The 14,712-nt window shown below is 41.2% G+C and overlaps 2 protein-coding genes across 3 annotated transcripts in view; both read left to right on the top strand.

Moving 5' to 3' along the window:
- The window catches only part of il17rd (interleukin 17 receptor D), a 41,117-nt gene extending 32,387 nt beyond the window's left edge, over nt 1–8,730 (top strand). The window contains exons 8-16 of the mRNA XM_050038676.1: nt 749–814; nt 998–1,052; nt 1,184–1,294; nt 1,467–1,651; nt 1,738–1,853; nt 3,561–3,821; nt 4,227–4,775; nt 5,330–5,598; nt 5,715–8,730. Of these exons, the coding sequence (XP_049894633.1) occupies nt 749–814; nt 998–1,052; nt 1,184–1,294; nt 1,467–1,651; nt 1,738–1,853; nt 3,561–3,821; nt 4,227–4,775; nt 5,330–5,598; nt 5,715–5,839 (1,737 nt within the window). The 3' untranslated portion in view covers nt 5,840–8,730. The remainder of the gene's footprint in view (nt 1–748; nt 815–997; nt 1,053–1,183; nt 1,295–1,466; nt 1,652–1,737; nt 1,854–3,560; nt 3,822–4,226; nt 4,776–5,329; nt 5,599–5,714) is intronic.
- A 3,616-nt stretch (nt 8,731–12,346) lies between these two features.
- arhgef3 (Rho guanine nucleotide exchange factor (GEF) 3) overlaps nt 12,347–14,712 on the top strand; it is a 45,945-nt gene continuing 43,579 nt past the window's right edge. For both annotated transcript variants that reach the window (XM_050039090.1, XM_050039089.1), the window contains exon 1: nt 12,347–12,594. In XM_050039090.1, the coding sequence (XP_049895047.1) occupies nt 12,560–12,594 (35 nt within the window). In that variant the 5' untranslated portion in view covers nt 12,347–12,559. The remainder of the gene's footprint in view (nt 12,595–14,712) is intronic.

Genomic DNA, 14,712 nt, shown 5'->3' with positions numbered 1-14,712 from the left:
GGTGGCCGAATAGAAGGTTTATGCATAACTGCAAGCCTCTGGAGGATCCTACACCTTGATGTTCGCGGGACTCTAGAGGCACCAGCAGCTTCAAATACCTGTTTGCTGCTTTGTAATGGCATTTTAGCAGCTGCTCTCTTAATCCGATGTATTTGTCTGGCAGAAACCTTCCTCATTGTGCCTTCATCTGCACAAACCCGTGTGTGCTCTGAATCAGCCACAAATCTCTTAATAGTACGATGATCACGCTTAAGTTTTCGTGAAATATCTAAGGTTTTCATACCTTGTCCAAGGCATTCAACTATTTCACGCTTTTCAGCAGCAGAGAGATCCTTTTTCTTTCCCATATTGCTTGAAAATGGTGGTCTGCTTAATAATGTGGAACATTATCCAAAGAACCCTGAGACACAATACCATCCATGAGTTTAATTGAAAAACAAAAAATGTAATCTTTATGACACTTAAATACAATTTGCATAATAATTTGGAACGCGGTGTAGACAAAAACAAACACCATGTGGGGGCACACCAGTTAAGTGATCATGCATCCATGCGTTAAATGTCCTTTTATTGTCCAGACATTCACGATGAAGCTGCGTCCATGTCTTTTGAAATGGAAACAGTCCACTTCTCCAATTTTCTGAGGATTATTGCTCCTCTAAACCTCAGGGAAAAAGTCATATTTTCCATTATAAATTTCTCTTTAGGGAATTCATTTCTTTCTCTGTTGATTTTGTCCTTTTTTCAGGACATGAACCAGCCCAGAACTACATGCATCCTCCAGGACGTCACTCCAGGGACCTACACTATAGAGGTACATAAACGCAGCACCTGTCAGCTATCAGATCTGAACTGGATTCTCCTTCTTACCTGTATTTATGGATTAAAACGCAATGATTTTCAAACAAAAAAATCTTGATCGAAGAATTCAAATCCATGTCCTAACATGTTGACTTGATAAAATTTCTCTCCTCTGCTCCATCCTCTTTTCTGTCAGCTGAGAGACGACAGTAACACAACCAGAAGGCAGAGTCAGTACCATGTCAGCCAGGGTGAGACACTTACACACACACGCACACACACACACACACACACACACACAGTGTTACATGCTGCTGCTTTAAAGGCGTTTCAATTAGCTGATTGTTTTGTCTCATCCTGGGTGCTTTTGTTTCAACTCCAGTCCACTCACCCTGGGCGGGGCCTATCCGTGCCATGGCCATCACCGTGCCTCTGGTCATCATGTCTGCCTTCGCCACTCTCTTCACCGTCATGTGCCGCAAGAAACAGCAAGGTGAGAGCACTGAGCACAGGTGACAGTGCTTGTTTTAATTAACATCATAGCTTTACGGATCTTTGAGATTCGTAAACACTCTGCAGGGACTCTGAAACTCTAACTGTTGGTGCATTCAAGGATGCTCTGTATGTGAACATTATTGCAATGCATTTGTCTCCTCTCCTCTCAGAAAACATCTACAGCCAGCTGGACGAGGAGAGCAGCGAGTCGTCCAATCACAGTGCAGCACTGAACACAGAGCGTCCGTGGCCCCGCCCCAAAGTCTTCATCTGTTACTCCAACAGAGACTGTCCCAAACACACCAGCGTCATCCAGAGCTTTGCCTACTTCCTGCAGGACTTCTGCAACTGTGAGGTGAGACAATTAGAGGCTGAATGATATGGAGGAAACATTAAATCATAGATAGTATCATTGTTAAATCCGTGTTCACTCGTGTTTAGGTTGTGTTGGACCTGTGGGAGCACCTGGAGATGTGCAAAGAGGGTCAGATGTCGTGGCTCAGCAGACAGCTGGATGAAGCCAACTTCATCATCACCGTCTGTTCCAAAGGCCTACGGTACTCTATCTCTCTACTGTGTCCAAACCACTGGTGATGTTTTTAAAAATGCACCAGCTGCTGTTTGTCCAGTGGCCACTAGAGGCTGCTAAAACAATATGTAGAGAATATCTAAAAACGTCTCCACAGGAAAAAAAAGTAATATTTTACCAATGAGTTATTTACTCACAAGTTATTGATTGTTTTATTAGATATCCTTTCATTAAAAGGAGTTAAGGAAGTTAAGAAAAAAAACGAATGGGGGTGATAGGTGAAGACACCTGTAAATCAAGTTATCAAAAACCCTTTACATGCAGCTGTTTAACATGTCTTATTTAGTTTCCTATTTCTTATCTTTTCTTTCCTTTGCCCTTCTATACTTTCTTCATACTGACCCAGTCTGCTTCCCTCTCTCCTTCCTCTCACACATTTTAATTAAGCTTTCTCAAAAACAAAAAACAGGGGTTTAAGATTCTGCTGAAAAGTAGTGGTATCCTCAGTTTTCTAAATATCTTTCCTTACTTATGTAAAGAAAATAATAGTATTTATTATTATCACTATTACTATTAGTAAGTGTATATTAGCCAGAATGTTTCATTAAATACATTTTCATGCAAAGTATGCCACATCAGGCATCTCAGGATGTAAATCAGTGATACTCAACTTGTGGCCTGCCTACAAGTCAGCCTACATAGGGTGCACACTCTACCCAGTGAGCTAGAGGGTGCCCCTGGACTAATTATTAATACACTTATTATTAATGTTTATTTATCAACTGGCTGCTGGCCTCCTGCCATTTTTCAAAAGTGGCCCCCTGGCAAAGCAGGTTGAGTATCCAGATGTAAATCAACAAATCTGTGTTATGTAATTAAATACAAATGCTTGTCCATAGGCACTTTATAATAGTTAATCTCAAACATATACTTACACACAGCATGCATACATACATAGATACACACGTATTTACCCATAAACACATGCACACATACAAACAGTATATTGTGAGTGTAACCGTTCAACTGTGTAACCAAGGAAACAGTAGTTTAAACTCGTAATAACTGCTTTTTTGCCACTTGGGGGCAGCAGAAACACACAACACTGACATATCAACAGCTTTTAAGTTTATATGACAAACTTGTTAGCGAACAGTTGTTTATTTACACACCCAGCAGTTACAAAAACATTATTTTTATTCGGAGTTGTGTTTGTGAGTTTATATCTTTTTAGCTCTGGTTTTGGTCTCTACTGATTCCTGGTGTCTATTTAGCTGCTAAATGCTTTGTTGTGTTCACCAGCTACAGAGGGTTTTTAGAGCTTTCATGTCAAAAACAGCTGCCTGTTGTGGCTAAAAACAACTTTATGAGAGTGGTGAGAGTGAACCAAAAGAGTGAAGACACAGACAGACAGATCGGCAATGAACTGAACCTCTCTTTCATGCTCTGTTAAGTTGAGGGGAGCTTCACATTCAGTTTTTATAAATATAAAAATATCGATTATAGCTCCTTAAACAGAATAATCTCAACTGAAGGATAGGCTCACCCACACCTTATAAAATGTATTGGGTGATCCACAGATTTAGGATTCAGTCTTCTCCAGACTAAGACATCAATTGGCTGATCCATCATCTTCCCTTATGTGTTTCCTCTTCTGTCCTTCCTGCCATCTCTCCTTGTGTTGTACTTCCTTGTGTTGTATTCTCTTCTAACCGGCTCCGTTTTCTTCCTGCAGCTACTACGTGGAGAAGAAGAGCCGAAGAGGGAAGACACCAGTCAGCCGCCGCAGTAACAGCAGCAGCAGCAGCAGCAGCTCTCCGATCAGTGGATCAGGTGGTGACCTGTTCATTGTGGGCGTGGCTATGATCGCTGAGAAGCTGCGGCTGGCGAAGCAGAGCGAAGGGGGTGGAGCTCAGGAGCTGAACCGCTACATGACGATTTACTTCGACTATTCCACAGAAAATGACATCCCCACCATGTTGAGTCTGGCTCCCAGGTAACCATAACGACTCAGGACAAAATAACAGAAACACCTTCAACAAAAAAAAAACCCCAGCCCTAAACATACATGTCACCATTTTTGACAGCGATAGATCTGTTAAGAAATTGGAAGATTACACAATAATGAAAATAATTTTTAGTTGCAGCGATAGAGAAAACATAATTTAACAAAGATCTTCTTTCTTACAGTTTGTATGATAAGGAGATGCAGTGAATTTGTTTACTTAAATCTTTATTTTATTACATACCATAAAAGCATCACATTATTTAAAAATGTTTTACATTTCACATATTTTCTCCACAATGTTCAGACCTGCTGCAGCAGAAAAACTGGTATTTAATTTTGACATAATTTGAGCCTGTAGCCTGATCAGTCAGTCATTTTCTGTCCTGTGTTCAGGTTCAAGTTGATGGACCAGCTGCCCCAGCTCTTCAGTCGGCTCCATTCCAGTCAGTCCAGTTTGTCAGATCGAGAGTCGCAGCCTCTGATGGTCTCCAGGAGGAACTACTTCAGAAGTCGGTCCGGACGCTCACTCTACGTTTCCATCTGCAACATGCACCAGCACATCAGCCAGAACCCCGACTGGTTTGAGAAGCAGTTGGCTCCCTCAGGAGGTTCATCTGCCTCCTCCTCAAAACATTCTCCTCTCCCTGCTGTCCCGGCTCCAAGTCCTCCTCCAAAGCCCTCCTGCCCGTCGTCCTCATCTCTACCCGAGCAGAGGTTTGACTCTGGCTTGGTGCTGAATGAGGTGGTGGTGAATACGCCATCCCTAGAGGGTGGGGAGGCAGCGCCGAGGAGGAACATGCTCCTGCTGGCCCCTGGCTCCAGTCCCAGCCTTAACCTAGGCCACAGTCCTAGTCCCAGTCCAGGTTCCTGTCCCAGTCCTGGTCTCTGTCCTAGTCCAGACCTACCACACTGCACTCTGTCAATGCTGGGACCCACTTCAAGGTAAATTTAAGGTGTAATACCACTGACGTGTTTCATAGTTTTATTAAAGCTAATTGTGAGTCATATTTTGGTTTTTAAAGGAGAGGTTCAGATTTTTTTCAGGTTTTATCTTGATGCAGTCCTCACATCCCTGTAAGTACACTGGAGGAGTTAGGCGGGATTTAAACTTCTATGTTGACTCGATGCCGTACCCTACACCATAGCCTGACGTGCACCTCCCCAAAAATGTAACCACATGTCCCGGTGACACAGACCTCCTGTCTATTTTTATAAGCTGAAACCATTTCGTAGGCTCTGCATAGAGCTGGTGCACAAATTTAAATCCCGCTTTATTGATCACTGTTATCATTCCTCCTCCTCCTGGACATAGTGTGATCCCTTTATGGGGCAACTCCAATATAAAAGCAACACTTGAATGTCTATTTTTTTTATACCATGCCATGAAGCCCCACCTTGAGTCACATCCTGGTTAGAGTCAAAATAGTTTGGACTCCACAGCAGATAATATGAGACCACATGTCAGTCTGACTACTGCTGTTTTTTTGCTCCTGAAGGTCCACCTCTGGAATATCTGGACTGTTACCTGAAGAGTCGTCCTCGTCCTCCGCTCCCTCCATCCTCCAGGATGGGGTGTGCCCTGTCCTCACCCAGGCGGAAGAAGGTCGCCATTCCCCTCCAGAGCTCCCGCCCCCTCGTGATTCGGGCATCTATGATTCATCTGTCCCTTCCTCAGAGCTCTCCATTCCTCTAATGGAGGGACTGTCACATGACCAGGCGGACTCCTCCTCCCTGGCAGACAGCGAATCATCTTCTTCTGGGCTCGGTAAGGCCGGCTGTACTTACATGTCATGTGACAAATTCAGATCTCATTTCCTCATGTGACTTTTAAAGAAAGGCAAAATAAATGATGTCACTCACACCTGGCCGTGTAACTTTCAGGTGACGAGGAGCCGCCCGCTGTGACGTCGCTCCGCTGCAGTGCTGCCACAGTTTGTAAAGCTGAGCTTCACCACCATCACCACCTGGAGCACAGTGACGGACTCACACCTGTGGCATCATTGTAGGGGTGACACCTCCTGTCGATCAAAGGAGGACCAGCCCAGTGATGTCATCACAGGGCCAAAACTGTATTGGTCATGGACCTGAATCATCTCTTAATAGTGCTGTCATCCCATCGCCACGGAAATGAAACTGGACATTTAATGGCACTGCAGTGGTTCACCTATGGCAATGACTGTGCTCTAGACCACTGGTCTGTAGTAACTATGGCAACCACTGAGTTAGAGGACACTGGCAAGTATTGGTACCACTGAGTTCTAGAACACGAGTCGCTGGTGACTATGGTAACCACTAGGGGTGTAGTGATCCATCCATCATGATCGATGTATCAATTCAATGGTCAGCGATCCCTAATCACTGATGCAAAGTGAAAACATTAATTTTTATAGCTGTGGGGAGAGGCTTGCCTTCAGGGCTTCAGGCCAGATGGCTCAATAGTTTTAGGAAAGAGATAATGGTTTGGGTGAAAATGAAAACATTTCTTCCAGAACGGGCTCTCTGGCAGAAAGCCCTGACGACTAACTTATCCCATGTGCTGTTTTATGTGTGTTAGTGGAGTCAATTCAAAGAAAACTAAACTCAACCAGAAACAAGTTTTTACAATTATCTGTGTTGTTTTTATCTTTTATAGACATAAGCAAAAACAGACAAATGGTGGCAGCTTCGGCTGGAGCTGAGTGTGATAAATCAGCATATGATATCGTCTCGTATCGATCACAGGCCCATGAATCATGTTGCATGGCATCAAAATTGTATCTTGGCAGACTAGGTAACTACTGTGTCATAGAACTCTAGGCCCAGGTAACTAAGGTAACCACTCACTACTCCCTGGTAATCATGGTAACTACTCTGTCTAGAACACTAGTCCTTGATAACTATGGTAACCACTGAGTTTTAGAAAACTACTTTCTAGTAACTATGGTTGCCACTGCATTAAGAACATTAGTTCCTGGTAAATATTGCGTTGTAGAACCCTGATCCTTGGTAACTACATTAACCACTGAGTTCTAGGACACCACTCCCTGGTAATCATTGTAACGACTGTGTCCAGAACACTAGTCCTTGGTGACTACAGTAACCACTGAGTTGTAGGACACTACGTTTGAGTAACTATGGTACTGCATCTAGACCACTTGTCCCCTGGTAACTAAGGTACTTTGTTCGCCCCGCTGGTCGCCCTGCCTGGATGAGTTTTGAAGGACTGGATCTCCAGACGCTGGCAGAGCGGACCAGCTCAAACCAAAGACTGCCTCAGCACTGCGTCTTGATTTACTGATGGACAGCTGACTTGTGTATGAGTCGATGTTCAGGCACTTTCTGATGCAGAAAAGCAGGAAGACAAACATGTTAAGATGCTCCCCGGCAACAACATCCAGTGAGATCAAAGATTCTTCAACAAAAGCTGCTGAATGTATCAACACCTAACGACGTCGACAATGAGGCAACATTCCAACAGAGAGGATATTTTTTGTATTATTCCCAACATTTAGGACCAAAACCAAGTATACATGAAATACTTTGGGGGGCAAAATGCAGACCTGTTAATGAATGCTGTCCCTTAAAAAGTTTTCATATTAGGAAGAGCAGTTTTAAAAGAACATTTTATTAACATGCATTGGATTTTAATGAGCAGGTTTTTCCTTCTAAGTGTTTTAATAGCAAACTCTATTTAAAAGGTTTCAAACATAGAAATGTCCTCTAAATATTTGTTGACTCGTCCTCAAAGCAGCAAGTAACATGACGACCATGGCCTAATCCTAAATCATTGAAGTGTAAAAGAATATTGACAACTGTTAAAGAACTGTCGAACATGTACTAAAACCTGCTAATGTGATGTAATATGATGAAAGAGTTGTGTGAAGTATGTGTTAAATTGGAATTTAGTTTTTTATTGAATTTGATAACATACAAGTCAAACGCATTCAGCTGGTGCCGCCACTCGTACACCACGACGTATTGAATACTGTGGTTACATTGTTAATCTTGTGGTTACATATTTTAAAGTATTGAATATTAATGTTACATTTATAGTCGTGTATTCATTTGTAATCCTTTTCTAACATTGTTGCAGGAAGCAGCGATGATGAGGGCATTATGAAAAGTTGTAAAAAATACTAAATCACTTTAAAGATGCAGCCGTGGAAGCCCATTTCTGCCAGAACAAATTAAATACATGAAATGTTGTCAATAAAATGAAGTCACATTTTTGATTTACTGTGTGAAAATTATGAGATACAAAGTTAATGTCATAAGATAATATTTTAGTCTCCCCAAAAGTAAGTAAATATTCTCAACTTTGATTATAAAATTAAGATGAATTAAAAATAAGTTTGATTTACTAGAAAAATTTTGGCCTAAAAATTTCTAATTGTCTCAAAATTGTGACTTAGTAATTATTTTAACTAAAGCTGAGAATTCTTATTTTATTAATTCCTTTTTTTGGTGCAAATGAGCTTCCCTACGCTTCTCAATTATTGACCCCATGAACTTATTTAATATCTGACACATGTAGAACACTATGACTGTCAGTTATTGATTGTTTTTATCATCGGCAGCTGCAGTCATTTTGTTTCTTAATCTGGATCCAACTGTGTTAAAGGTTTTATAAAGTCTTTTTTTATGTCCCTACGTTAATGTTTGAGTCTCTGCTGAAGGCAGAGTGACGGCTCCTGGTTTATCTGCAGTTGTTGGAAGGGAAGATTCAGCATTTCCAACTTGTAAATAGTATTTTTATTTTTCCTGGAAATGTCTGTTCTGCTTCAGTTTTGTATAGTTAGACTGTTGTTTCATTATTCTTTCTACATTTTATAGAAATGTACTGTTTTATAGTACCTTAATGTAGGAAATAGATAAATCCATCTAATAAAACGTTTGTTTTTTTGCCCTTGTTTTTTTCATTAACTCTCTGACTGTTCAGCCTTCATGATAAAAATAACAAGCATGCTTTATGCAGATACTTAATCCAGATGACTAGAATAGAATAGAAAGCCTTGTCATTGCATAGGAATACAACAACATTAGTTGTGACACTCAAATGATGCCAACAAACAACATGAAACAAATGACACAGGGTGTTCAGTGAGAGATAAAACTGCAATATGTACTAATTTATTTGTTTTATTTAGTGTGTTGATGGCTGTGGGAAAGAAACTGTCTCTGAGTCTGGTGGTTCATGTTTTGGCAGCTCTGTAGCGTCTGCCAGACGGCAACAGTTCAAAGAGTAGGTGACCAGGGTGAGAGGGATCTTTGGTGATGTTTGATGATTCTTTGCAGAGCCTTTTAATCTGCAGCAGTGCAGCCTGTACACCACCAACATGCAGTATGTGAGGACGCACTCTGAGGAAGTGAACTCTCTGCTGTGCTCTTTTTATTGTCACTGTGGTGTTGGGTGACCAGGGGAGATCCTCAGAAACATGGAATCCCAGGAATTTAAAAGTCTTCACTCTTTCCACATATACTCTGTTAAAGCAGAGGGGGGTAGATCTGTTTCACGCCTCTTCCTGAAGTCCAGTATCATCTCCTTTGGTTCTGTGGTGTTCAGTATTAGGTTATTCACTGAGCACCACTACGACAACCTCCATACCTCGTACTAACAAAATTACTCGCAATATGAAGCATAAACATAAACTCATGCACATATTGTAAATTGCTGCAAGCTACAAAGCTGTTTCTAAAAGTAGTTTGTCAGGTAACCAGAAATACTCCACTACACTATATATATTGCTTTACGACTGGTAATAGTCTCTCATCTGCTTCAAGCTGACAAGCAAGTTTTAGTTTCTTGTAGTAGAATACACACACACACACACACACACACACTTCAGTGACACAGAAAGCAGCAGACAGCTCTATAGTGTGTGAGCTGCGAAGCGATAATGCCTAAAACAACAGAAGCCTCTAAAACTCACAGACCTTCAGGCTCAAAGGCACAAGTCAGCTCAGCATGGGTCTGCCTTCAAAATAAAAGCACAGGTCTTGTCACTGTTTGGAGTGCAGCTGCAACTAATCATTTATCAATTCTTTTGGCAGAGAGTGAAAACTGTGCCAACCACCCCTAGTCTTCCATTTACTCAAGTATTGTAAGATTTAGACTTGGAGTTGAGTTAAATTTCATTAAAATTCTCTGCGATTTATTAACAAGTGATGAAAACAGATTAATATAGTGCTGGGGAGGGACTTTGGCTTGAGGGAGGGGCATACAATGGTTTCTTTAAAATAGCCAAAATTACAACATTTGTCATAACCAGAAACGTATGCTTTTTATACTTCAGGATTTCATCTCCAACTTTTAACATTTAACTTCCAAACATCAAAGGGTAAGTTTTAAAAATCTAATATCTCCGGACTATAGTTGATAACAAACTGAAGTTTAATTGGCACACTGAGGCTTCCTGCAGAAAGGCCTGCAATGTCTTTCTTGCTGAAGGAAACTGTCGTAACTTTTGCATCCATAAGTCTCTTATGATCCCATTTTACAGATGTTACATTGAGTCTGTCTCGACCTTCTCTCTTCTCTGCTGGTTTGGGAATCTCAACATCAGGTCCAAAAATGCACTAAGTAGCACAGTGAAATCAAGTAGCAAGATCTTGGGAGTACAACAGAGTACTTTATCTGTCCTGTTTTATAAACAGATAGGAAGGAAGGCTAAAGCCATCCTTTCTGACAGCTCCTGCCCCTTATCCTCTGAGTTCAGTTTTTGCCTTCTGGCTCTTGGCTCAGGTTTCCCCTTGTTAGGAGTAACAGATTCAAGTGCTCCTTCATTCCGACTACCATTTCTGTTTTGGATGCAGGACAGGGGACGAGTCAAACTTAGTACTGAGGCTGCTCTTTTAGCTGGTTGTTGCTCTTGTTATGATCATGAGTGATGGTGATGATGATGACAGTGTTGTTGATACTGATGGTTGTTGTCGATGAGCATTGTTATTGAGTATATATATGTTCTCTGGTGTCTTTTTTTATGTATGTTTTTACCTGCTGTGCAACTAAAGCCCCGTTTCCACCAAACTCTTTCAGTATGGTACCTCTAGAACCAAAGTAACCCTTCAGACATGGTACCTAGACCCCAGCAGAGTTGGGGTTGTTGGGGCGGAGTTATTGTCACTCACTGCTCCGTCCAGCACTCACTGTATTTCCTCATTACCGGTGACACAGATGGAAGTCTGCACCTCATTTTTTGTCCACAGAACGAGGCTGAACACTGACATTTTCAGAACAAAATAAAACAGGCTGCAGTGAGAGTCTCTCTCCATGGGATATTTAAAAATAGCAGGTTTGTCGGGGCGTTGGTGGCTTAGTGGATAGAGCAGGCGCCCCTTGTACAAGGCTGTTGCCGCAGTGGCCCAGGTTCGAATCCAGCCTGTGGCCTTTGCTGCATGTCATCCCCTCTCTCTCTCCCGTGGCCTTTGCTGCATGTCATCCCCTCTCTCTCTCCCACCCTCATGTTTATCTGGCCTGTCCATTAACGGCAAAATGGCCCAAAAAATATCTTTAAAAAAAAAAAAAAATAGCAGGTTTGTGCATTTAGTCCTTCTCAGGCAAGCTCACAGGTTTAGTGTTGCCAAAGCCCACAGGAACAACGCCCCACAACACTTTTTATTTCTCCAAGTGAGGATTAGAATATGCAGTTGACATAACCAGGTCGAAATTAATACATAGGAACAACTGAAGATCCACTCATTGCTAAAAGTGTATGTCATATAAAAACTAAAGTGATGGTCAAAGTTGTTACATCGAAATTCAAGGTGAGCTGATGGAATCACATTGTCACCTCATTCATTGAGTAACATTACAAGTTAACGTTCCACCTTAAAAGTCACCAGCAGTCGGCCCAGTGAAGTTATTTTTTTCTCAGACTCCAGCTGCTGTGAGAGGCAGCAAAACATCCTTTCATTTATAGTTAGGCCTACATTTTACTAATAAAACTCTCCACAGTATGAACAGTGGTTACATGAGCCTCAAAACCAGACACAACTCAGCCCTGAGCAGAGTGACCGTCCTCTACTGACCAATCAGACTGCAGTGTTCACAGCTCCACCTTTTAGTACCAGATCTGTGTGCTAGGTACCCCAACAGAGGGGGGACCAAACATGGGGACGGTATACAGAACGGTTCTATTGGTACCATCCACAACTTTTCACAGTGGAAACAAAAAAGCATACGGAAATGAACTGTACTGTACTTGACTGCTGTGTGGAAACGGGGAGCCCACAGCCAGTCACTCAGGCAGACTCAAGGAAAAATATGCCACCACCTCCTCTGATAAATAAAGAACAGTCCCTTATATACTGTTAAAGGAGCCATTCTGCATAGTGAGTAATTTTACTTTTGATACTTAGAGTACATTTTGCTCACAATTCTTATGTAATACTTCTCTTCTTATGTATTTCTATTGCTTTAACAAAAAAAAAATCTGAGACCTCAAAAATGAACAGTAACTCAACGGCTCTTATTTTGAAGGCGTCGCCGGAAGACAGCCAAACCGCTCTTCCTCGCGCTTGACGGTTACATGAAAGGAAGATTTTCTCAGCGGCTCACAGTTTGTTTTTCAGCCTCAATCTCTGCACTCAAGTTTGTCTCTGGACTCATTACAGAAGAGGAAAAGTTTATTTGTTTTCTGACACCGGAAGAGTGACAGCAGCCGGAAACAGTTTTGTGTCAGTGTTTGTTGTTTAGAAGTGAGTTGGTTGTGGATCTGTTTGTGATCGTCGGGAGGAGCTGCAGCCCGATGCAGGCAGGTGATGGATGTCAGCGGGGTCCAAGGTGAGCAGCTGCTCTGGGAAACATCAGGTCTCTGCAGGTTTATGGTGAAGAAAAGGGAAAATATGTAATTAAAAATGGGCGTTTTCTGTTAGAGTAAGAGAAGAAGAATGTGAGGAGGACAGACAGGGAGTTAACTCTTCCACCGCCTGCCTGTCTGTCTGTCTGACTGTCTGACTGTGTGTCTGTCTGTTACTTTCTATAAGTTGTGTGTAGAAGTTTAACCCTGACACATATTGTGTCCTAGACAGAGAAGAAAAAAGGTTTTACTGCTGCTCTGTGAGTCACAAGTTTGCCCGAGAGTGACTTGTAGTCTCCACACACACACACACACACACACACACACACACACACACACACACACACACAGAGAGCTGTAAACAGTTTCAACATGGCAGCTTGGTGTGGAAAATCATGTTTATTTATTGGTTTTTGCATACTGATCCTACCAGTGAATGGAAGTAACTAAGTACATTTACTCAAGTACTTTACTGAAGCACAATTTTGAGATACTTGTACTTGAGTATTTTCATTTTCATCTACTTTATACTTCTCCACTACAGTTTGGAGGGAATTATTGCACTTTTTACATTACTACATTTACTTGATAACTTAAGTTACTTTTAGGAATGCATAATGTTGGATTTTTTTTTCCAATATCCGATATGCTGATGTGTAACAAATTTTTAGACAGATGACTGATACCGATATACCGTAAAACTTCAATTAGTAGCCCAGGCTATTATTTGCTTCAATTATGAAGTCAACAGGCTTGTAATAGGGACAGGCGTCTATATGGGACAGGCCTTTATTTCCTTTTGCGCAAAACCATTGCTCAGTATGAATCAGTCTGAATATTACTTATATAAATTAGGCTTTGGATAACATATCAATTACAAATCTTTAATTTGATCCAGCTCTGACAGGGATCAGAGAGAGCGTTATGAGGATTACGGCACCCAGCATACTGGGTAATTAAGAATGGACGCATATTCTGAGTTAATGACAGCTTCAGAGAAAGGGAGCCATCATTTTGTTTTCGTCACGCCAGTAAATCTGAATGAATTACGGTCTTCTCTGGTGCTCACAGTAAAATAAACTGGACTATTGAATTATGGAAAACCTAAATGAGCTAACGGTGTGTAGCATCTCCATATTGACAAAAGTTTAAACATTTATATTTTTATGTGCGTTCTAAACAGCTAACTAACGTTCGCTCAAGTGGGTAGCCAACAACCTGTCTTACACATCCAAAGAACTTCCATATAAATGAACAGCTCGGCAACCAAACCAGGCGTCTAATTGAGACAGACCTTTATTTGTCAAAATAAAGGTCATGCAAACAATGTGAAGCCACACTGAGCTAGTGAAAGGGACTAGGTGTTTAATTTGAACTAGGCTGTTAATTGAAGTTTTTTTACGGTATCCACTTTTTCCCTTCCTAATTTTAGTGATCATTAAGTCTCTTCTGTTGTGGAATTAACATCATATTATGCATGTATACTCTTATCATGATTGCCCACTAGCAGATGGAGACATGGAACAGAATGCTTTTCAATGCATTTAATATTCATTTATTATGCAAAAAAAGAAAAAAGCAAGTTGGCTGATTAGTTTTAAAGCCGATATTTGCCAATCCCAATGACGTACTGATATTATCAGCATGTTGGCAGATTCCAATATTTCCTCCAAGTAGTTGCTTTTTATTGAAACTAGGGCTGCCACGATTAGTCGACTAATCGATGACTAATCGACTATTAAAATAATCGTTGACTATTTTAGTAGTCAACTAATCGGTTTGAGTCATTTTTCATAGAAAAGCACTATAAAAGTACCCAAAATACTCTTACTGCAGCTTCTTACGTTCAGATATTGGCAGCTTTACACACTCTCCCGTGACAGTGAACTAAAACCCTTTGGTGTGAGTATGAAACAAGACATTAGATGACGTAATTTTGGAGTTTGGGAGAGACAGACCGACATTTTTCAACATTTTAACACATTTTTTGATGAAATGATTAGTCGACTAATCGAAGAATTAATCGACAGATTAGTCGACAATGAAAATAATCGTTAGTGGCGGCCCTAATTGAAACCCAGGTTTTAACTCTGTACCTTGAA

This window comes from Epinephelus moara, chromosome 24 (assembly GCF_006386435.1).
Source record: "Epinephelus moara isolate mb chromosome 24, YSFRI_EMoa_1.0, whole genome shotgun sequence".
Classification (NCBI taxonomy): Eukaryota; Metazoa; Chordata; class Actinopteri; order Perciformes; family Serranidae; genus Epinephelus; species Epinephelus moara.
Note: the sequence above shows the minus strand (reverse complement) of the source record. Positions and strands in the feature narration are given on the sequence as shown.